The sequence below is a fragment of the Lethenteron reissneri genome, chromosome 34, assembly GCF_015708825.2.
Source record: "Lethenteron reissneri isolate LAM-NWPU_2019-01 chromosome 34, ASM1570882v1, whole genome shotgun sequence".
Lineage (NCBI taxonomy): Eukaryota > Metazoa > Chordata > Hyperoartia > Petromyzontiformes > Petromyzontidae > Lethenteron > Lethenteron reissneri.
The window spans coordinates 2,296,940-2,319,021 of record NC_083812.1 but is presented as its reverse complement, the minus strand read 5'-3'; the positions used below and the strand labels follow the sequence as shown (position 1 = coordinate 2,319,021).

Here is a 22,082-nt window from a genome sequence, read left to right as displayed (position 1 = left end):
CGGATTTACATCACTCGTGTACTCACGCCACTCACGATAGTTTATTTGTAATAGACATGGAATGTAAAATTTATTCATCACCATAATTCATTAATGCATTTCATGATGTTTGATAATCAAGGACAATACTGTATAATCGAATATGTATCTTCAGCAGAAAACAAAACATCCCAGAACGCCATGCCTTCTGATGACCACCAGCAGCTGAGAAAAACTGACATTGTGGCATTTGTAAGTTAGACAGCATCAGGACATGTGGACTGTGATCGTGGCTTCATCTCCGTTGAGACTCATCAGTACATCTGGGCATCATTGCCTACTGCTGCCCATGTGTGCCTGAATGACTTATGTTGAGCAACTTTCCACCAACACTAACAGGACAGATTTGGCACTCGTTAAGAAGGATGGGACGAGGAAATCACCGCCTCTCAAGATCGCACGACGGCCTTGTGCTCTTTAGGGTGCTCTTATCATTTCCCAGCTGTACTCTTGTGATGATGCGCATTTCTCGTAGTTTTCAGATATTGATTATTGTTGGCATTAGCAAAGCTAATTGGGGCCTTACTGTGTGGGAGTGATCATGCCAGGTACATGGCTCTCAGAGGCAGACTTTGCAGCAATGAGCATCGGTGGGTATACTGTGCTGATGAGTCTTAGTGAGAATGAAACCGGTCCACAGTTGTCTTTGTCACGGGCTGCCAGTCAGTCGTTAACAGTTGTTCAAATTTATTTTTATGGTGACCGAAGGCAAGGGGCCGTCCATAAATGACGTCACGCGATTTTGGACGATTTTTGACCCCCCCCCCCCCTCGTCACACGGCGTCACAAAAAGTCAGACCCCCCCTCAAATATGACGTCACAAAGCTCTGCCCCCTCCCCCAAATAAAACATGCTTCAAATAGCTTTAAACTATTGTCATTGTACGCATTTCGATGTGACGTCAGATTTCTCAACCCCCCCCCCCCTCGTCACACATCGTCACAAATGTCTGACCCCCCCCCCCCCCAGGTGCGTGACGTCATTTATGGACGGCCCCCAAGAGGACCTCAACGCATTGTTTCAGACACTGCGAATGTTTTGTTTTTCATTATGCCTTTGCCGTCTACACATCCCTGCACGAACTCCTCTGTAGAATGCGCCACTCGTGTATTTACCGCCGGTGTACGATGTTACCTTACATTGGTATGACATTTAGTGCCGACGAAGCGTGGTCACGCAAAAAAACACACCCTATGGCTGAGATGGCGTGGGTAGGGGGGGGGAGGACGTCACCCATCGGTAGCTTGAAAATGGATGGCATTTATTCTATACGTTCACGTCAAACAAATCTTCGCCAAATCATTTATGGTACCGGGCCCTGAACGCGAGACGTTGTTTGAGCTCCGCCACGAGTGGGGGGCTCACACTGGCCCCCTCGGCGCCGACCCCACGTGACCCTCCCGTCGACCTAAACGGAGGGGGCTGCCCCCCGCACGGATGCCCCGGCAGGAGCGACCTCCCCGTGACCGTCAAGGGGCGAGCGGAGGCTCCCGGCAGCAGCGGCGGCTTCGGCGGCGCGGACACAGCCCCCACGCCGCCACCGCCGGGAGTCCCCGCGGCTCCCGCATTCGCGTCGGAGTCCGGGCACGGGGGGTCACCCACGGGGGGAGTGGTGGAGGACGGTTGCCCCGAGTCGGCCCGGCGGGCGAGCGCGCCGGCGTCTTGGCGGCGGCGGTGGCGCTGCAGGACGGCCGCCCGCACGCGTGCGCCGCGCCGGCCCCGGCCGCCCGCCGCGGGGACGCGGCCGCCAGCCGCCGCGGCCGCGGCTGTCGAGGCGACGACGAGGCGTCGTCTCTGCGGCGCGATGCGGTTGGACTTCTTGTTGCGGCAGTAGGCGGCGGTGGAGATGAGGGCGGTGAGAGCCACGAGGAAGGCGGCGAGGCCCGCCAGCACGCCCAGTGCCCGCATGGGGTTGTCGCGGTGAACGATGGAGCGCAGGGCGCTGAATTCGCTCCAGCTCTGAGGAACGAGTGCGGTCAACAGGCTTAATGTGTCTCGCTCGGTACTTCCTGGAAGGCTGTGCTGCCGAGTTGGCTCGGAGGAGATATCACCGGCATAAGGCACTACCACTGGAGTGCAAGGCAAGCCTGCTTTTGTACTCAACCGACTCACGGTATTTCTAAGAGTGTACGGGGTTCTTCAAAAAAATGTGAACACTTCTGAGAATTTGCAACGATACCACGAGAAATGTGCCTCCCGGCTCTGGAGGCCACCTGGAGATAAATCCGGGCGTTTGTTGACAATGATGGCGAACAAGTGCAGACTCTTTGACTTTGTGAAGCCATTAACATGCATTTGTTATCATATTACAGCGTATTATCCGTTCTTTTTCCATTAAAAACGATAGTCCCATGTAAGTGTTCACATTTTTTTAAGCAACCTGTACTGTTACAGGAAAATATATTTAAAGGAATAAAAATGTTTATGGGAATGTAAATGCCGCGAGTTGGTTTAGGACGAGATCAGACGAGGAGATTGATGTGGCTGAGGACGCAACAGATAATCCCGGAGCAGCGTTTTGGACTCTTCCAGCTGAACTTAAGCCCCGAGTTCGGGTGACAGTGGGAAATGACGGAGCAACGAGTGGCGGTGGTTTTGTTTTTTGTTTGGGTTGGACTCTGTTTGAACAGTCGCAAAAAAACAGAATCTGATGAGCTGCGGTCGTTAATGGTGCGAACAATGCCACGATTGCCAAACTTTGTCGTGGTTGATAATTGTTTTTTTACCCTTCTATCTGGCAACAAAACTGACACCTTTTTTACAAGGAGTCGTGTTTACATAGACCACAATACCTGCAGTCATAATGCAAACAAAAAACATAACTCTGATAATGTGCACTGTCCTTGAAGTTGATTGGTCCACACCCGAGACAGCTTTCCTTAGAGCCTAGTCTCACATGGGTTGGACCAGATGACGCCAAAAGGCGCACAACTCAAAGACAATGCACCATCAGAGTATGAGAGCTCGGGGTAAGCATTTACACCATTGGAACCTCATTTGCCAGTAAAAAATATGATAATTGTTTTTTTTACCCTTTACTCTTATGACTGCAGGTATTGTGGTCTATGTAAACATGACTCCTTTTAAAAAAGGTGTCAGTTTTGTTGCCAGATAGAAGGGTAAAAAAACAATTATCATATTTTTTACTGGCAAATGAGGTTCCAATGGTGTAAATTTGTCGTGGTTGTTGGCCAATAAAATCCGTTCGGCTGCCACGTGTGAGTCTGTCGCAAGGTGAGCCACGGCACTCGCACGGCAGCAGACAGCGAGGGGATCGTCCCATATAAGTGCTTCAGCATTGGCTTGTAAACACACCGGCAGTACTCGACTTGGGTTTAGTTGACGACCCTTTGTCAATTCACTGCTGGATGAAGGGCTCTAGAACACCGCGTAGGCCGTGGGGGTTGTTTGGCCATACTTCACCACTCTGGTCAGTGCGGGTTCGTGAAGTGGGATGGGAGGTGTGTGGGGCCCAGAATCGGTTCAGATATCACTCGCTGCGGATGTTAGCCGTGGCCGGGAAGTGAACTCAGCTCACAGGGTCCAGTGCGCTAACCAATGCGCCACCGCTCCATGTGAAGATTCTATGCAAAGCCCGTGAGGCTTACACAGACAGCTTCTGTGTAACACGTCGAGTCCGCTGCAGCAGCGACGCTACCGACATTCAGCGGTAGTTCTGTGATGTCACCTTCCGCGGGTCGTTATTTTAACACGGGGTGATGTGAGACTGCGAGAGGTCCACAAAGGGAATGTATTCATCTCAGCACTAGACGCCGTTGAGCTCGAGTGAAATGCATTTAGACAAAAGTAGTTTTACGTAAATAAACCCCCCCACAACTTTGATCCTGCGCATAGTAGGACGACACGTCATTGCATGGGGCAGCTCTCTACAGAAGACGTTCTCACAGATCAAGCCCTAATCCCAGCGCAGTCTGTTCTCTCTTTCAGAACACCGAGCAATGCGCTTAAAACAAACAGCTGCATTAGTGATTGGAGTTTCTGGCTACTGAATGATGAGGCTTATACGCAACAGCAATCCTCTTTGTGATTATGTTTTGTTTACCCAGGAGGGAAGCCTCAACTGAGTCACAATACTTTTTTCCAGTTTATTTTAAGAAGGTTCCCGTTTTGAATGCCTGGCCCAATCCACATGTTTTGATGAGTTCATCTAGGGGGCGGGTGGGTGACGCTATGGTTGTCGGGTCTGTAGAGAGAAAGCCGGTGACGCGAGTTGCATTCTTGGTCACGGCAGACCTCATTGGTGAGTGATTTCCGATTCGGATGCTGGACCCTCTCCATCACCAATCCGCACCGATCAGCGCGGTGGTGCATGGTCCAACCACGTGACGACTGACGCACAGAGCAAGAGAAGCCTTCATCCAGCAGTGGATTGACAAAGTGGGATGTAACATTGTCGTAATATATGTAGATACATAGCGTAAGAGGACTGCACAACAAATATTATGGACATCGTTAAATGATGAACTAAACATCAAGATACATGAAACATCAAAGACGAACAAGTGTCGATTGTGATGACACTTATCCAATGTTTTGTTCTTAAATTATGACTTAATTCACAGCTCTTCTTGTCAATCTACTGCTGAGTGAAGTCCTCCCCTCGCCGAGTCGGTCTTGGGGGTTGTTTGACCATACTTCACCCTGCTGGTCAGTGTGTAAAGGGTCGCAGGACTGGTTGAGGTATCACTCGCCACTGATGTTAGCTGTGATCGAGAATCGAACAAAGTCAGTTTGAAGAGTCCACAGTGCAGTGCGCTAACAGCTGCGCCTCTGCTCAATTTTATTATCATTTCAAAGTGCTTAAAATCTTATTCTTGGATCTTTCGGTAAAGTCACGTAGAAGGGAAATAATAAAATAATACAATTCTCACGACGTTTCGGCCACAACACAAGCTGGGTGGGAGGAGCAGAGCGCCTTGACAAAGAAGTTTACATATCAACAGAGGAATTTAGCATATTGACGCTAAAGAACTGCTTCTACCCTACTACCATACAATAAACCGATGTGAAAAAACTAGGTATAAACTACATCAATATAATCAATGTACTCAATATACTCTCCAATAAGCTGAGCTATTAACATATGCTTTTTTCCAATTATATATTTAAACCAGTAATCACTGCTGCTCTGGTGAATAGCTTCTGTGAGATGGGCAACGTGTGTGTCCATAAGCGCTTGTTTCTACAGTCTGTGAAGGCTATATGGGGGATCTTTGTCTTCGTTGTGTGTTCATGTGGGCGAGTGGCGTGTGTGGGCGCGCGCGTGTGAGAGGTCGGTTCACGCCACATCTAAGTTCGATTCCCGGCCACGGCTAACATCGGTGGTGAGTGATATCCGAGCCGATCCTGGGTCTCCGTTTGGGTTGATTCCTGGTAATGTTGAGTGGACATGAGCACGATGGGGGAGACAAAGGCGGCAGAGAGTAGTGTGCGCCACACCACTTTCTTCGTGCGCCGTGCCGGAATTCATGAATGACTTAATAGGTGCTCGCTAATACCACTCACCCAGCGGCAATCTTTACGGCTGCACGAGAGCTCTTTGTATGTCCGTGGTATGTGTGCGCGATGCTGCTATGGGGCCGTCCATAAATGACGTCACGCGATTTTGGACGGCGTCACAAAAAGTCAGACCCCCCCGCCTCAAATATGACGTCACAAAGCTCTGCCCACCCCAAAAAAAACATTTCCATTTTGAAAATAAAAGATGCTTCAAATCGCTTTAAACTACTGTCATTGTAGTGCGTATTTAATGTGGCGCTGCACTCTGATGTTGTAGGAGAAAACATTTATTAAAACGTCTATTTAATTAAGTAGAACGTGTCGTCTATAATTATTTAAAGTTGCGCATTTTGATGTGACGTCACATTTCTCACCCCCCCCCCCCCTCGTCACACATCGTCACAAATGTCTGACCCCCCCCCCCGCAGGTGCGTGACGTCATTTATGGATGGTCTGTATGTTGCGGGTACCAAAACGCCACGATGTTGATTTGTTTTATTTCTTCCGTAGACCCCGACAGCGGCGGCGAGTCGCGGCGTGAGTTTCCGTGCGACTCGAGCCGATGGTTTTGGGACGAACCGGGAGTCGGTGTCGACTCGACAACTTAAACCATCTTGAAAAGATAAAAATTTCGTGCGCAATAATCTCAAGAAAAATCATACAGTGCAACGCTGCCATTGGACAAACATCCCCATTGCTGAAAATTATACCAGCGAATTACTCAACGTGGACTACACATCAGCAGAAGCAGGAGCAGCAACACCACACACCTCTTATAGCGTAAAAAAAAACGTTACAGGATGCTCCTAAAATAATCAATCGTCTTTAGACCTCCGTTGGGGGTTCCCCAGTAAACAAGCGGAACAATTACAACGATTAACGTGGACGCGGTCACTGCCGTGGACTTATATAGGATAACATTTTATGGGTAATGGCCCTCGTTCAGAAGATTCATTTGTGGGGTTTTTTTTCAGCTCCATAAAATGTTAAGCAGAGCGTGCTGCATCCGGCAGAGCAGCCCCTCAAAGTGTTTTCTGACTTTGTTAAAACAACAAATTGAGAAGAAAACACTCCCACATTCGTCACGAAACTAAACTATTATTTTGTTATTTTACCAAGGCCCACTGAGCCACGTAGCTCTTTCTCAGAAGTGACCTCGCTATCACAAATGATGGCTCACCGTCACGTGGACATTTGGAGCAGCCAAATATTCTAAACGCGTGATGCCGATTCTAAATGTGGAGGGGAACACCGGAGGACCCGGAGAAAAATCAACGTGACAACGGAGAGAGAGGACATGCAAACTCAAAAATACACAGCAGCTGTCAGGATCGGGGTCAAACCCACGACCCCTGTACACCTGGCGAGGAAGTTAACATCTCGCCACCATTGACACCTACTTACAAGGGAAAAAGCTCTGCTCTGCAAAAGGGCCATTGCTCGACACGTTAGTCTTTTATATATTTGAGGGGTGTCCCATGAGAAGAAAAACACTAATTGATAGCCAAGAAATCGCGTTTTGCAGAAAGTATAGTTTTCAGTTGAGAGTTGGCAGATTGAGTGGATAAAAAAGTTGACTGAGATTCGGTCCTCCGTGGGGAGATGCTGCAAGAACGCAAATCCTGCGTGAAGTGTTTTGAGTAAAGCTACGATGAGTTAAGTGTTCCAATGAAGCTAGTTAGCATGGGTTAGTTTAATATAAGAGACTCCTCTACTTACGAATGAGTTAGGTTCAACAGGTCTGTTCGTAAGTAGGTTTGTTCGTAAGTTCAACTTTACTCTCGTCGATTCCAAACATGTTGTACGGCGTGTGCACTAAACACGGGGAATGGCTTTAAAAGTTGTATAATCTCCTGTAGATGTAGATGCCACTGGTTCTTCACGTTCCACAGATGTAGATGCCACTGATTCTTCACGTTCTGTAGATGAAGATGCCACTGGTTCTTCACGTCCTGCAGATGTAGATGCCACTGAACTTCATGTTCTGCAAATATAGATGCCACTGGTTCTTCATGTTCTGCTGATGGAGATGCCACTGGTTCTTCACGTTCTGCTGATGTAGATGACACTGGTTCTTCACGTTCTGCTGATGTAGATGCCACTGGTTCTTCACGTTCTGCAGATGTAGATGCCACTTCTTTTTCACGTTCTGCAGATGTAGATGTCACTGAACTCCATGTTCTGCAAATATAGATGCCACTAGATCTTCATGTTCTGCTGATGGAGATGCCACTGGTTCTTCACGTTCTGCAGATGTAGATGCCACTGGTTCTTCATGTTCTGCAGATCTAGATGCTACTGGTTCTTCACGTTCTACAGATGTAGATGCCACTGGATCCTTCACGTTCTGAAGATGTAGATGCCACTTCTTTATCACGTTCTGCAGATGTAGATGCCACTGGTTCTTCATGTTCTGCAAATGTAGATGCCACTGAACTTCATGTTCTGAAAATATAGATGCCACTGGTTCTTCATGTTCTGCTGATGGAGATGCCACTGGTTCTTCACGTTCTGCAGATGGAGATGCCACTGGTTCTTCATGTTCTGCAGATGTAGATGTCACTGGTCCTTCACGTTCTACAGATGTAGATGCCACCACCGCAATCTATTGCACGGCGGTTGAACTTACGACTCTCGGTCCGAACAGGAAACTGGCCATACGGACTAATTGTTCGTATCTGCGAAAGTTCGTAAGTCAAATGTTTGCAAGTAGAGGAGTCCCTGTGTCGCGAGTTATACGTGATGTCACTGGTATACTCGATGTGGTGTGCCGACCCGGATAGACCCGGCTTGAATGATCAAGTGTTTTTCTCTCCAGCACAACCCTCACTTGTAGACCATGTACAGTGCACACATACTGTAGATTGCGTACAGTATATGTGCACTGTAGATCGCGTACAGTGCCTACTGTATAGAGTGTACAGTTTGTACTGTACAGTTCGTGTAAATATTATATGGGTTCTAAAGTTGCACTTACAAACTATAACGAGATTATTTGAACACGTTCATTAACGCCAGAAATGATGACAACAACAATAATAACTCTAATATAAAAAAACACCCTACAACTTTGTTTCAGCAACACGTGAACCTGAAACGTGCATATTTACATAATAATTACATTATTTAAAAACAACTGCATTTACTCAACAACATCAACGCGTGGGATTTCCCTCCATAACACAGCTGTCACTTGAGCCCGGCTATGGCATTTGTGTTTCGTCTGTACGGCTTGGTCTTGTCTCTACCCCCATATGGTATCGTTTTTCTCCTATTCTCATCGCTCTGACTCATCATCATGCGCGTATCCCTTTCATGTATGTTGAGCTGCGTATACTCACGACGATGCTGTGCATCTCAAATTGTTCAAATTGTATTGACGCAGTGTTGTGTTTACACGCTCCATGACAAAGTTGTTGTGAAGGGCGCTCTATGTTAGTGTGCCCTACGCCGCGGCTGTTCTAACATCTAGATTCTTACGCACGTGCCATCCGTGCGTACAAAACAATATCAGTCGATCAATTGATCAAACACGAGCAACTGATCAACGTCGATCAATCAAACAATTTCAGTCGATCAACTGATCAAATCGATCAATTCAACAATATCAGTTGATCTATTGATCATTTTTCTTAAAAAGTAGATCAATTGATCAAAGTCGATCAATTGATGAAATGAACAATATCAGTCGATCAATTGATCAAAGTCGATCAATTAAATATAATAATTCGATCAATTAATCGTCACGAGCCCATGCACGAGGATGGATATCACCGGGGAAACGTAATAACCTACGAACAAATATTTGCCCAGAAAGTTATAGGAGGATTAAATTGTTACAAACGGGTAGAGTCATTGTTCAGAGTAATGTAGAGTAGGCGGATGGAATTGACGATGTGTAATTCATTGCCAGTTATATGTGCCGCCATCCGTGGGGGTGTGACGTTCGAGAAGCTGCCTGGAGTTTAATTGTCTCGTGATTGAAGGCAATTCACTCGGTTCGAATCTCAATGTTAAGTCGCGCCTGGTGATACCTAATCACGTACCGCGTGATATGAACCTTATGGCGGTACCTCGGGGAACCATTGTGCCCTGGCTCTCGAACGATGTCCGTGACGCAGTCGATTTTAGTCTGTTGATGGTCGGCGATGCGGCAGTCGACTTATCTCGACGAGCTGTACATGATGCACTATTCAAAGTTGAAATTTTCGATAACGGATTTTGTTACGCTAATGTTTAGCATTTCGACATCGCGGAGTGGCACTGATTTCGGATTGATTGGTACCCCAGTCGCGGAGTGAAGTACACCCCTGGAAAAAAATTGTGTCCCAGAAATAACATTTAATTGCCTCGGCCATTTAATATTATTTGGGTATCCCGGGACACCGCCATGAGGATCACATGCACGCACGATCTTTGTGCCTGACAAAGATCCCACGTGTAGCCTTGAACAGACTGTTAGGGCAAGTGGTGTTTTAGCGAGCACCTATTGAGGCCGGCACGGCACATCAGGGGGTGGAGTGGCTAGCACCACACCCGGCAGCCTTTGTATCCCCAGTGGCGATGTTTTTACACCACACCAGAAACTCGTTTGAGGCTGAGTCGACCTAGGGGAGGCCCAGGACCGGTTCAGATATAATCGCCACTGGTGTTGGCCGTGAGCGGGAATCGAACCCGGGTCGCCGGGTTCGTAGCGCAGCGCGCTAACCGCTACACGAGCGCTCCCCACACACACACTCATCCACGATCTCTATCTTAATTTGAAACAAATCACGTGGTAATGCACCTGCAACATTAACGACTACAAAACTCAACACATTCGTCAATAACACGGCCTTAAAGAGAGGCAGAGTTACTCCGTCTCTTTGGCCTCTCTGTTTGCTGTGAAGAAGGGCCGTTGCCCGAAAGGTCACCTATTATGTTAATTTGCGTTAGTGCTCTGCGACGTGAAACACGCATCAATACACCCAATGCCTCGTACTTTGAACACGAGCTCCCGACATCGCGTGGAACACGTGCACACACAAGATCCTCGACCTCGAATCGCATCAGCACTCTCCCGCGTCACGTGGGACGCCGAGCAATCATCAGGCGCGTGCAGCGTGCAAGGACCGCATTTTCACTTCAACCGAAGCGAATCGGCACAACCTCGACGAGCCGCAGTGCGTCGCGACGATCGGGGCGGATTTCATCCTGTGTTAGAAGACGAAGAGGAAAAAAAGGTTTGCTGGCTGGAGGGAGGTACGGAGGAGGGTCACGTCCAACTGTCGCGACTCCTACGGCGGCGACGACGGCGGCGCGGGTGGCTCTGGCGGCGGTGTCTGCGCGCCGTCTCGTGAGGTCGTCTGCCCGCTCATCCTCCTCCTCCTGATGACGACCACCCGCTTGCGCCCCTCCGGGTGAACGCGCGAGCGCTTGACGCTGCGCCAGTACGTGGCGCCGGAGATCAGCGCCGTCACGGCCACCAGCGCGGCGGCGCTGCCCATGCAGATGGCGACGAGAGCCCAGGGCCGGTGCTTTAGGCCCAGCACGTACGTGAGGACCCGCTCCTTGATCTGCGAAGGGTTCGCGGTGTCCCCGGCGCCACGGGTTACAGAGTCCCGGACTTTGTACGTGCGCGGCACGCGTTTCTGTCACTCCACTGCTGGATGAGGGCCTCCTCATCCCCCCCCCCCCGCCCCTTCTCCCCCCGCCTTGTGCTGGGTTTGGTTACGGATGCGGGGTTATTTGACCGAACTTCAAGCGACTTTACGCACTCGTCAGCAACACTGTGGCTTTAAAAGATGAAATCAAGATAAACCAATCATTGAAGTTTCAGGCAATGAGATCTTCTTCAGAGCACACCGTGTGGTCCTTGCACGCTGCACGCGTCCGATGATTGCTGAACGTCCCACGTGACGTAGAGAGCGCTGATGCAAATTAACATCGGGATCTTGAATGTGTGTGTGCACCTCCGATGAGCACGGTTCGCTACGTACGGTGCGAAAGAAGTTCAACACACGCGTGTGTTTGTGTGTGTTGCACGCGCAAAGAACACAATGTGCTATGATGAATGGCCATTGCCTGAAAAATCGCAGATTTGTTTTTGTTTTAAGGCAGTGTTGTTGTTGTTGACGAATGGTTTTGAGCTTGCATTGTTAACTGTGCTTATGCACCACTGCTATATTCCCTGCCTTCATCAACCCACAGTGAGCAGCACGATCAAGTACGGTCGCCGCATCCATCCGTGGCACAGCGAGCTGACAGCGTACCATGCCATCGCACACGCACAGACGAAGATCCCCCGCGTAGCCTTAACAGGCTGTTGGGGCAAGCGCTGTTTGGGAGCACCTATGAAGGCCGGCACGGCACACGAGGGGGTGTGTGACCAGCACCACGCACGGCCGCCTTTGTCTCCCCATTGGCGATCTTTACACATTCCTCATTGGAGGCTGGGTTGACCTAGGGGAGACCCAGGACCGATTCAGATAATCGCCGTGGGCGGGAATCGAACTCGGGTCCCCAGGGCAACGCGCTCAACGTTGCACGCGCGCGCACGCGCACACATCCTTACCTCCTCGGTGATGTCGAGGCGCAGCACGGCGGTGCTGCTGAACGCCGGCGTGCCGCCGTCCTTCGCCTGCACCAGCAGCGACCAGCGGCAGTCGCGCCGGTGCGTCAGGTTGCGCAGCGCGGCCAGCGAGCGGATGGACGGCCGCAGGCGCAGTTCGCCGGACGCCGTGTCCAGCTCGAAGACGTCGAGCGGCTCGGCGCGCTCCAGCGAGTAGCGCACCACGTTGTTGGGAGCCTCCGCGTCGCCGTCCGTCGCCTGCGCACGGCCACCAAGAGACTTCGTTTCGAGGTTTTTTTTTGTCGCCGAAGTCGGTGAGATACGCAAGGGATCAGCGAGACCTGGTGGGGCGTTAGTCTGCCAAATTTTTTGTTTTGTTACAGCTCAACTCTCTCGTCGCAACGACCCGCGTCGCCCGTCGCGTCGCTCACCAGGATGTGCAGCGCCCTGCCGATGACCATCACCTCCTCCAGCACGCTGTCGCTGAACGCCGGCGGGTGCTCGTTGACGTCGGTGACCGCCACGAGGACCTCGGCGATGCCGAACAGGCCGCCGCCGTCCTCGGCGCGCACCGCCAGGTGGTGGCGCGTCCGCGTCTCCGCGTCCAGCTCGGCCCACGGCTGCGTGTACAGCACGCCCTTGCTCGGGTGGATCAGGAACCTGCCGGGGGGTGCGGTGGGGTAAGGGGTTCAGTGGGATAAGGGTTCAATTGTTCAGGGGTTCAATGGGTCAGGGGTCCAATGGGTCAGGGGTCAATGGGGCAGGGGTTCAATGGGTCAGAGGTTCAATGGGTCAGGGGTTCAATGGTTCAGGGGTTCAATGGGTCAGGGGTCAATGGTTCAAGGGTTCAATGGGTGAGGGGTCAGAGACACTGAGACCGCATTAATGAACATTCATCCGAATATATGGGTGCGGCAACCCGCGGTGAACCGTCGAACCCCCCCCCCCGGGGGTTTGAGGGGGATCAGGGCAACGTTCACCGAGAGAGCCCGGCTTGCCGCCTCGCTACACACAAAAATCAGTTCTAAGGAAATGAGTTTTCAATCTAGATGATTTTAAAGTACACAGCTCCAGAAGAGCATTCCAGACGGGCACAGAAGTGCATCTGAATATCAGCAATGCAGTGACCATCTTTGTTCAATGGCTCGCCAAATCTGCTCCCAAGAAACCTGTAAATCTCCCCCCAGGGCATTAAAAGTCCAAAATGTATCGAGTTGCATCGTGATGATAATACTAGTAATGTAACGCCCCTCGAGTCGACGCGTTTACACGCAGCTCTCCCCTGAAGCTACACGTCTCCTTTATCGCCCATTCCCCTCCGCCTCCCTCACCCCTCCACTGCGTCCCGTCCCTCCCCCGAACTTTCGTGACCCCCACGTGCCCTCTGTTAAGGTCACTCATCCCTCGGCCCTTGCATGCCCCTTGCCATCTGAATCACTCCCTTTGTGTCACCGCTTTTAAGCTACGTAAAGCGCCGTGAGCTTAGGCGCTCCGTGAATACAAATCAAGATAAGCATTGTGAGCTGTCGTTTTTTTCCCGTGGGAGGGGAGTTGCCGGAATACATCGCGACTCACATGTCAGCCCCCTCGCCCGCCAGCGTGTATCGTATCTTGCCGAACTTGCCGGAGTCTGGGTCCACAGCCTGCACGGCGGGGTAGGCGGGCCGGTGAGCACAGGGAGAGCGAACAGGACAGAGAGAGAGATTGCGTTGTGAGTTAACCGTCATCGTGCCCAGGTACCCAGTGTGGAGAAAACCCATGGACACGAAGGGATAACACTGAACCCCCCCCCCACCCTACACGGGACATGACTGGTGAAATCCGACTTGCTGTACTGCCTTATGCAGACAGATTATCGACCTGAGGGTGTGACCTCGTTCACGTGATGGCTCCATTTCTGTGTAATCCACCAACCCCACTTGTCCAATGTCGATGGACGGCAAACAGAATTTTGATTGAATTGGCCATGTACTTGACAGGATGGGGGGAAGCTTTCATCCAGCAGTGGATAGGCCATGGCTTTTGATGACGATGCTGATGGCCTGAGGATGCCTTCATCCAGTAGTTGGTACAATTATTGGGAATAATTATAATGGCGATGACCTATGGCGGTGATAGACAATGGATGATGATGACCTTTGGTGATGACAATGGGAGGACTTAACCCGGCAAGAGATAGAGACTGACCAATGATAAAGATGATGATGATGATAACTTACTGCGGTAGCATGGGGAGACATTCATTCGGCAGGAGATACACGATGGCTTGACGAATTTTTGTGAAAACAACGATGACTTGATGTTGGCGCAGTGCCTTCATTCGGAGGTTCTCCAGGTGTACAAGTCGGGGAAGTGTGCGCTGCGAGCTCTCGTGCCTGCACTGTGGTGACGATTGACCCTCCGGGCGAGTTCTCCCGGATCTTGGCCACGTAGTGATCCCGCGAGAAGCTCGGGACGTTGTCGTTGATGTCCACGAGGTCGATGTTGATCTCCACGGCCGACGAGCGGCGCTCCACCGTCTCCATCTCCTCCGCCACGATCTGTCCGGTCGGTTGGTGATTTTAAAATTGAAATGACAAGTGCTTGCGCTCGGGTGCAATGCCTAGCGCAACGCGCTACGAACCCAGCGGCCTGAATGATTTAGGACTCCCGGTTCATGGCTGGCATTAGCGGCGAGTGATACCTGAACCGGTCCTCGGTGCCCCCCTTCATTACCAGCAGTGGATCGACGAAGGGTTGTTAAATTATAAGATGTTAATATTTGATGATGACAACTATGATGAGGGAGTGGTGGCGCAGCGATTAGTGCAACACGCTAAAAAATCTGGCGATGTTCGTCTCCGTACATTTGGAGGAATTTTCATTATCGTCGTCTCGGTGTCTCTGACCCCCGTCTGATTCAACCTCTGACAAGTTGAACCCCCGACCCGTTGAACCCCTGACCCATTGAACCCCTGATCCATTGAACCCCTGACCAATTTGACCCCCTGACCCATTGAACCTGACCTATTGAACCTGACCCAAGGAACCCCTGACCCATTGAACATCTGACCAATTTGACGCCCGACCCATTGAACCCCTGACCCATTGAACCTCTAACCAATTTGACCCCCGACCCATTGAACCCCTGACCCATTGAACCTCTAACCAATTTGACCCCCGACCCATTGAACCCCTGACCCATTGAACCCCTCGTTGCCACTGTTGTCGTTGACCCCGTGACCCGCACCTGGCAGCGGATGCTGCGCGTCCGCTCGTAGTCGAATGCCGCCGAGTTGGTGACCACGAGCGCCACGGGGGCCTCGTTGAGGACGGTGCCCGGAACGACGCGGAGGGCGGCGCCGGCGCCCAGCACGCGCAGACGGAACTTGGCGTTGGCGCCCTGCGTGCGCGGCGGGGTGGCACACGCACGGACGACGCCGACACGGAAGCGCGCGTGAGCACGTGCGCCAGTGCGGAAGATCGCAGTCGTGGAGGGGTCGCAGGCGGGTTAATTCCGTCTCGTTGCTAGGCGACTGCTAGGTGGAGCAGGGTGGGTGTGCCGTTCACCGTCGAATCTCGAAACGCGCAAGTGGCTCAGCGGAAATTTTCTTTAGGGAAGCGTAGCGCCGTTGTTTTTAAAGACATTGTACTCACCGCAGAGAACTGTAGTGACACAACCGCACTCTACGATAGCTGGTGCCAAACTGTGCTAAACGCTATCCCATATATGGTCTTGCTGGAGCCTCGATACTGAAAAAGTGATTACATATAAAACTGATGACGTACACGTACGTCATCAAAATTGGAAAAGTTAAGTGGATGGCAAGAACGAATTAATTACGGTAGAGGAACGGTGGCGCCGTGGTTAGCATAAGGAGGCGGGGCCACGTGGGCATTTGGGGGGGGCGTTGGCTCGAATTAAAGAATTCATTTAATCGACGGACCGATAACAAAAAATCGATTCACTTCCTGCCCCAGGCCGTTGCGCCCACCTTGTCCCCGTCGGACACGGTGATGTTGAGTCCGCGGATGACCTCTCCGAGCGGCGGGTTCTCCCGGACGCTCGTGCGGAACACGTGCTGCGGGCCCGCGGGGCCGCTGAACACGGGGCTGTGGTCGTTCACGTCCACCACGGTCACCGCGACGGCGGCCAGCGCGCCGGAGCGGCCCAGCGGAGACGCTCCGACCTCGTCCGCCTGCGCGGCACGAGCGGCGAGCGGATTGCGTCACAATAGCGTTCTAGCGTCACGTGTGTGTGTGTGTACACAATGACTTGGGTTAAAAGCAGCATCGTCACGGCGCAGCCACTCGCTGCAGGGGCACTGGAGCCAGGGGGATAGGGGGAGGTACTGGATAAAATACCTGGACGAAGAGCTGATACGAGTCTTCGTTTAATCTCGTCACGTCAGGCACGGTGATGGCTCCGGTAGTTTCGTTGATCAGGAACAGTCCATTGCTACCTGCAGCGAGGAAGATTGTGATTATTATTCACAGGTGTGTGTGTATGTGTGTGTGCAGGGCTTAACAGCACTTGCCCCTACAGTCTGTTAAGGCTATATGGGGGATCTTTGTTTGTATGCAGGGCTTAATTGCAACTGAATACGGTCTGGATCTCTGATGTGCTTGAGTAGATGCAGGTCACGTGTGGTGGGGTAAACAGTGGGTTCCCCCCACCTCTTCAAAGTCATCTGACCAGCATGAAAGAGTAGGCCAAATACCCTCTCTAGACTCGAGGGATCTTGAGAGCTCCCTCTCGTCAAGGCGTTGCCACGAGCTTGGGCGCGAGCAAGAAGTTGCAGGCCTGCGCCTCTACATTTTACTTTTTTGACCCGAGCCCGGCTTTGTTTTTGTTGAGAGAGCGGCGACGCTGTCCTGGGTACCGTTGACGACGGAGTAGCGAATGGGGTTGGGGATCGCCTGGTCCCCGTCGTACGCCACCACCGTGAAGATGTCCGCTCCCTGCGCGCGGCGGACGGGACGGCACGAGGGGTCCGAGACGGAGTTGCGCGAGCTACGGCCAGGCCACGGAGACCGCTGCCGCGGCGGCGAGATGTTGACTACCTCGCCTGGTCGACAGAACGTCGTGGGTTCGATCCCGACGATGACGGTGCCTGTATATCTTCTTGGTTCTTTCGGTAAAGTCACGTAGAATGGAAATAATAAAATAATAAAAATAAAACATAATAAATAATATAATAAAATAAAATATTGTATTATGTTTTATTTTTATTATTTTATTTTTTCCATTCTACGTGACTTTACCGAAAGAACCAAGAAGATGAATCCCTGCAGTCACGAAAGCTTTAAATCGAGAGGTGCCTGTATACTTGGAGTTTGCGTGGAAATTTTTCTCCGGGTTTCTCCTCCGGTTTTTCTCTCCACATTTGGTATCAACATCAGGCGTTTAGAGTATTTGGCTGCTGAACATTTCCTCGTGATACTTTGTTGAGCTATCATTTGTGACGAGGACGCTTCTGAGAAAGAAGCTAATGGCTCAGTGGGCCTTACAAAATAGTAGAAAATAGGTGCTGGCTAACAGTCTGTGAAGGCTATAAGGGGTGGGATTTTTGTTTTTGTCTTTGTCTTTTGTTAGTGGTTGTCGTGGTTGTGGTGGTGATGGTTGTGGTGCTGGTTGTGATGGTGCTGTTGGTGAGGACCGGCGACATTTCTGACAGTAGCGATGGTGGTGGCGGTGGTGGCAAATGTGGTGGTGGCGGTGGTCATGGCGGTGGTGGTGGTGATGGGACGGTTGTGTTGGTAGCGGTGGAGGCATTGGTGGTGGTTTTGGTGGTGGCGGTGGTGGTTGTGGCGGCGGCGGTGGTGGCGGCGTTGTCGGCGACACCGCGGCTACTCACGGAGGGGGTGTCCTCGTACACCACCGCGTGGTAGGGCACGCCGACGAAGGCGGGCGGCGTGTCCTGCACGTCGCTCACGCCCACCGTGACGAGCGCCGACGCCGAGAACACCACGAACGCCTCGCGCAGCCGCCCGCCGCCGTCCTGCGCCGCGCAAGCGATCGGGAGGGGGGTGACGGAGGCGGGTGGACGGGCGAGGGAGAGATTTGCTTCGGCGTCGGGGTCGTGATCGCCGCGGGAGACAATCGCGTTGCGGGATTTTGACCGGAGGGAGCAGGGGAGGAGAGGGGAGGAGACGGGAACGGCGTTTCACGTTCTGCGCACGGCTCAATTTCTCCCAGCCGTCCCGAGCACCGCGACGTTCCAGACTCGGTTGGTGCGGAGTTATCACACACAGCCCCTGTGTGGGATACACCGCTGGTCGGGGGGGGGGGGGGGGTGCCTCCTGCCACGAGGTGCGGGGTCGATAGGGGTTTCATTGACCGTACTTCACCCACGCTATTCAGCGCCGGTCGGTGAAGGCGGGATGCAAAGATGTGGGAGCATGGAGGTACGGTACAGCTTGCTCTGGACTCTGCTGCCCACCACCACGGGAGCAGAGTTGTCAGATGTTCACGAATGTAAAGGCAGGGTCAGAGCTGATGAAAAGCACACTTCAGTGCAGGTCATTCTTGTGTCTTGATGTCACATGTGTATGTCGAACTTCTTTCGCACCGTAGGTCGCCAACTGTGCTCATGGCATCATTAGTTGTTGGGAGCTCCTCGTGTGTGCGTGCGGCTCCGAGCGAGAGAGCGAGGCACAGTGCGTTGGGAAGAGCGGTGGTGTTGCGGTGAGCGCTACGCTACGAACCTGGCGACCCGAGTTCTATTCCAGCTCACGGCCAACACCGGTGACGATTATCTGAACCGGTCCTGGGCCTCCCCTAGGTCGATTCAGTCTCAAATAAGTACCTGGTGTGATGTGTAAACATCGCCACTGGGGAGACAAAGGCGGCCAGGCGTGGTGTTGGCCACACACCACCTCGTGTGCCATGCCGGCCTTCATAGGTGCTACTCGCTAACAGCACTTGCCCCTACAGTCTGTTACAGGCTATACGGGGAGCTTTGCCTTTGTCTCTTTTTTGCGCGTGCGGCTGCAGAGGCGGCGAGAGACACGCGCACGGGGGAGAGAGAAGTAACGAAGACAACGCAAGGGGTGACCACCAGAGGTACACTGCTAACTTACTGGTGTGTCTCTGCTAAATTACTGTCAACCAGGACGATCACGGCCACACTGGGGCCCCGCGTAACGCCGACCACCGCGGGCGGATTTGGAGGTGAAGAAGCTCGCGAGTCAAACGATTGTCGCCGGAATAATCGGCGAGTCCAGTGGCGCCAACCCAAGCCGCCCCGGCCTGCCACCCACCCCACCCACTCCCACACCACCCACACCACCCACATCACCCACAACATCCACTCCACCCCACCAACACCACCCACCCAACCCCACCCACCCCACCCACAACACCCACCACCACCCACCCACCCCACCCACACCACCCACCCACCCAACCCCACCCACCCCACCCACACCACCCACGCCACCCACCCCACCCACACCACCCACCCCACCTACCCTACCTACACCACCCACCCCAACCACCCCACCCACCCCACCCACCCCACCCACATCACCCACCCCACCGACCCCACCCACCCCACCCACACCACCCACCCCACCCACCCCAACCACCCCACCCACCCCACCCACCCCACCCACATCACCCTACCCCACCCACACCACCCACCCCACCCACACTACCCACCCCACCCACACCACTCACACCACCCACCCCACCACACCCACACCACCCACCCCACCCACACTACCCACCCCACCCACACCACCCACACCACCCACCCCACCCCACCCACCCCACCCACACCACCCACACCACCCACCCCACACCACCCACACCACCCACCCCACCCCACCCACCCCACACACACCACCGCTGCTTCCCCTTCGTCACCTGCGCCACCACGGTGACGGTGTGGGCGCGCTCCCTCTCGTAGTCGAGCGACGCGTTCGGCTTCAGGCGCACGACGCCGCTGTGCCGGTCCACCGCAAACAGCCCCCGCGCGCCCTGCCACGGCAGCGAGAGACACAGCGTCGTTTAATAATAATAATAATAGTTGTAGTTGTAGTGTGCGTACACGTCGTGTCGAGCCCCCACTCGGAGGCGCCGGGAGGAGGAGCACCCACAGACGAGCGGTAGAGGCAGCAAAAGTCGCACGGAGAGGAGCCGCTGGCCAAATTCGCCACCAAAGCCCCTGCGGTCCTCTATGTATCACGAAGGTGTGCATTCTCTTTGGTTCTTTCGGTAAAGTCACGTGGGTAGAAAATAATAGATCACGACGTTTCGATCGCAACACAGCAGGGGAAATGCTGTGTTGGTCTCACCTGACGACGGTTTGCTTGTGTTGCGATCGAAACATCGTGATCTATTATTTTCTACCCACGTGACTTTACCGAAAGAACCAGAGTATGGATTCCTGCAGTGACGAAAGCTTCAAATTAAGAACGAATGTGTTGTCGTCCAATTAATGAGTGTTTCTTTCTTTACAAGTGGGAGGACACCCGGAGCCTAGCCAGAGAAAGGGGGAAACACTCTATCCGGTAAAGATGGAACAGGCGGGGATCCACATTCCGCTCGACCTGGCCACAAATTATGTCACATGGAATTGTACAGCAGCAAAACACTCCAAACGCGTGACGTCGATTCTAAATGTGGAGGGGAAAATCTGAGGACCCGGAGAAAAATCCAACGCCACCACGGGGAGAGAGAGAGACACCGCAACCTCCAACATCCAGGCGTCAGGGTCTGGTTCGAAAATACGACCTCCTGTATACCAGACGGGGTAGTTAACATCTCGCCATCGTGACGCCCGAGATCTGATTTGGTTTTACGTGAATAACAACGGCGCTCTCGTTCAATGTAAACTCTGTGCCCAATGTCAATACTGCGGCTAGGATGCGGCTGGCATTGCTGGTGTTGCGGTGGGGAGTTTTGGCGGCAGGGAGTGGGGGGAGGCTGTGAGTGGCGGTGTGGCTGGTGGCGGTGGTGGGGGTGCCAGGCACGGGCTGGTGGCCTCACACCTGCAGGTGGTACAGGATGCTGCCCCCAGAGCCGGCGTCTCTGTCGGTGGCCGTGACTCGTAGCAGACTCGCCCCACTCGGACAGTCCTGGCGGAAGAGGGAACCCGCGAGTCAACGAGCCCACCGTCAATTTATCACCATTCTCTAGCTCAGCTATCGCTCCCCCCCACCCCTTCCCCTGCCGTTGAGTGCGCGCAGCGTTTGCGGAGCCCGGCGGCTCGCTCCGTGTCTTCGGGAGCGCTGCTCGGCTGGCCTTGGAGCGGCAGCTGGAATGCATCCCGGTAATCCGATATTATTGTACCCTATATTGCTCTAATCCTATTAGGACAGAGCAAGGCGAGGCAGATGTGTAATGACGCAGTCATTCCCTGTGCAGCGTTCTGGACTTTTGTGCACTGGCTGTCTCCTGTTAACCCAGGGCATGTCAAGTGCCGAATGTTGTTTCTATAATAGAGCTGTGGCTTATTGTAGGCAGGTACATCGGTGTGTACGTAGGTGGTTTGTGAATGGTAGTGTAAGTAGGTGGGTGAGTCGAGGAAGATGTTGGCAGGTGTGTAAGTGGGAAGGCAGGTTGGTTGGCAGGCAGACAGGTAAGTGGGTACTTGGGTAGGTATGAAGATATGTGGGTCGGTAGCAAATTGCTTTGGTGGTTTGATAGGTAGGCATAGAGGCAGGTGGGTGGGTAGGTGGTGAGATGGGTAGGTGGGTGGATAGGTAGGCAGGTGGGTGGGTGGTAAGATAGGCAGGTGGGTGGATAGGTCGGTAGATGGGTAGGTGGGTGGATAGGTAGGCAGTGGGTAGGTGGTGAGATAGGCAGGTGGGTAGGTGGATGGGCAGTTAGGCAGACAGCTGGGTAGGAGCGTATCTCGGCGAGCAGGTGGGGACCTCACCTCAGGCACGGTGACTGTGTAGGGCATCCCATCAAACACAGGTGGCTCATCATTAACGTCCGTCACGAACACGCGAGCCTTCTCCACGACCTGCCAGAGCACGCCAT

At 52.8% G+C, this 22,082-nt stretch overlaps 1 protein-coding gene across 3 annotated transcripts in view; it reads right to left on the bottom strand.

Annotated features, from left to right (window-relative positions):
* Positions 1 to 1,039: 1,039 nt before the first annotated feature.
* LOC133350534 (cadherin-related family member 1-like) overlaps positions 1,040 to 22,082 on the bottom strand; it is a 28,466-nt gene continuing 7,423 nt past the window's right edge. For 2 of the 3 annotated variants that reach the window (XM_061564911.1, XM_061564910.1), the window contains exons 5-17: positions 21,976 to 22,065; positions 21,086 to 21,172; positions 19,959 to 20,072; positions 17,947 to 18,090; positions 16,972 to 17,050; positions 16,454 to 16,551; positions 16,084 to 16,287; positions 15,339 to 15,491; positions 14,485 to 14,649; positions 13,685 to 13,752; positions 12,541 to 12,769; positions 12,113 to 12,367; positions 1,040 to 1,998 (exon numbers count right to left, since the gene is read on the bottom strand). In XM_061564911.1, the coding sequence (XP_061420895.1) occupies positions 1,339 to 1,998; positions 12,113 to 12,367; positions 12,541 to 12,769; positions 13,685 to 13,752; positions 14,485 to 14,649; positions 15,339 to 15,491; positions 16,084 to 16,287; positions 16,454 to 16,551; positions 16,972 to 17,050; positions 17,947 to 18,090; positions 19,959 to 20,072; positions 21,086 to 21,172; positions 21,976 to 22,065 (2,346 nt within the window). In that variant the 3' untranslated portion in view covers positions 1,040 to 1,338. Of the gene's footprint in view, positions 1,999 to 5,983; positions 11,115 to 12,112; positions 12,368 to 12,540; positions 12,770 to 13,684; positions 13,753 to 14,484; positions 14,650 to 15,338; positions 15,492 to 16,083; positions 16,288 to 16,453; positions 16,552 to 16,971; positions 17,051 to 17,946; positions 18,091 to 19,958; positions 20,073 to 21,085; positions 21,173 to 21,975; positions 22,066 to 22,082 lie in introns of those variants that run through there. The other variant, XM_061564912.1, reaches the window with a different exon arrangement.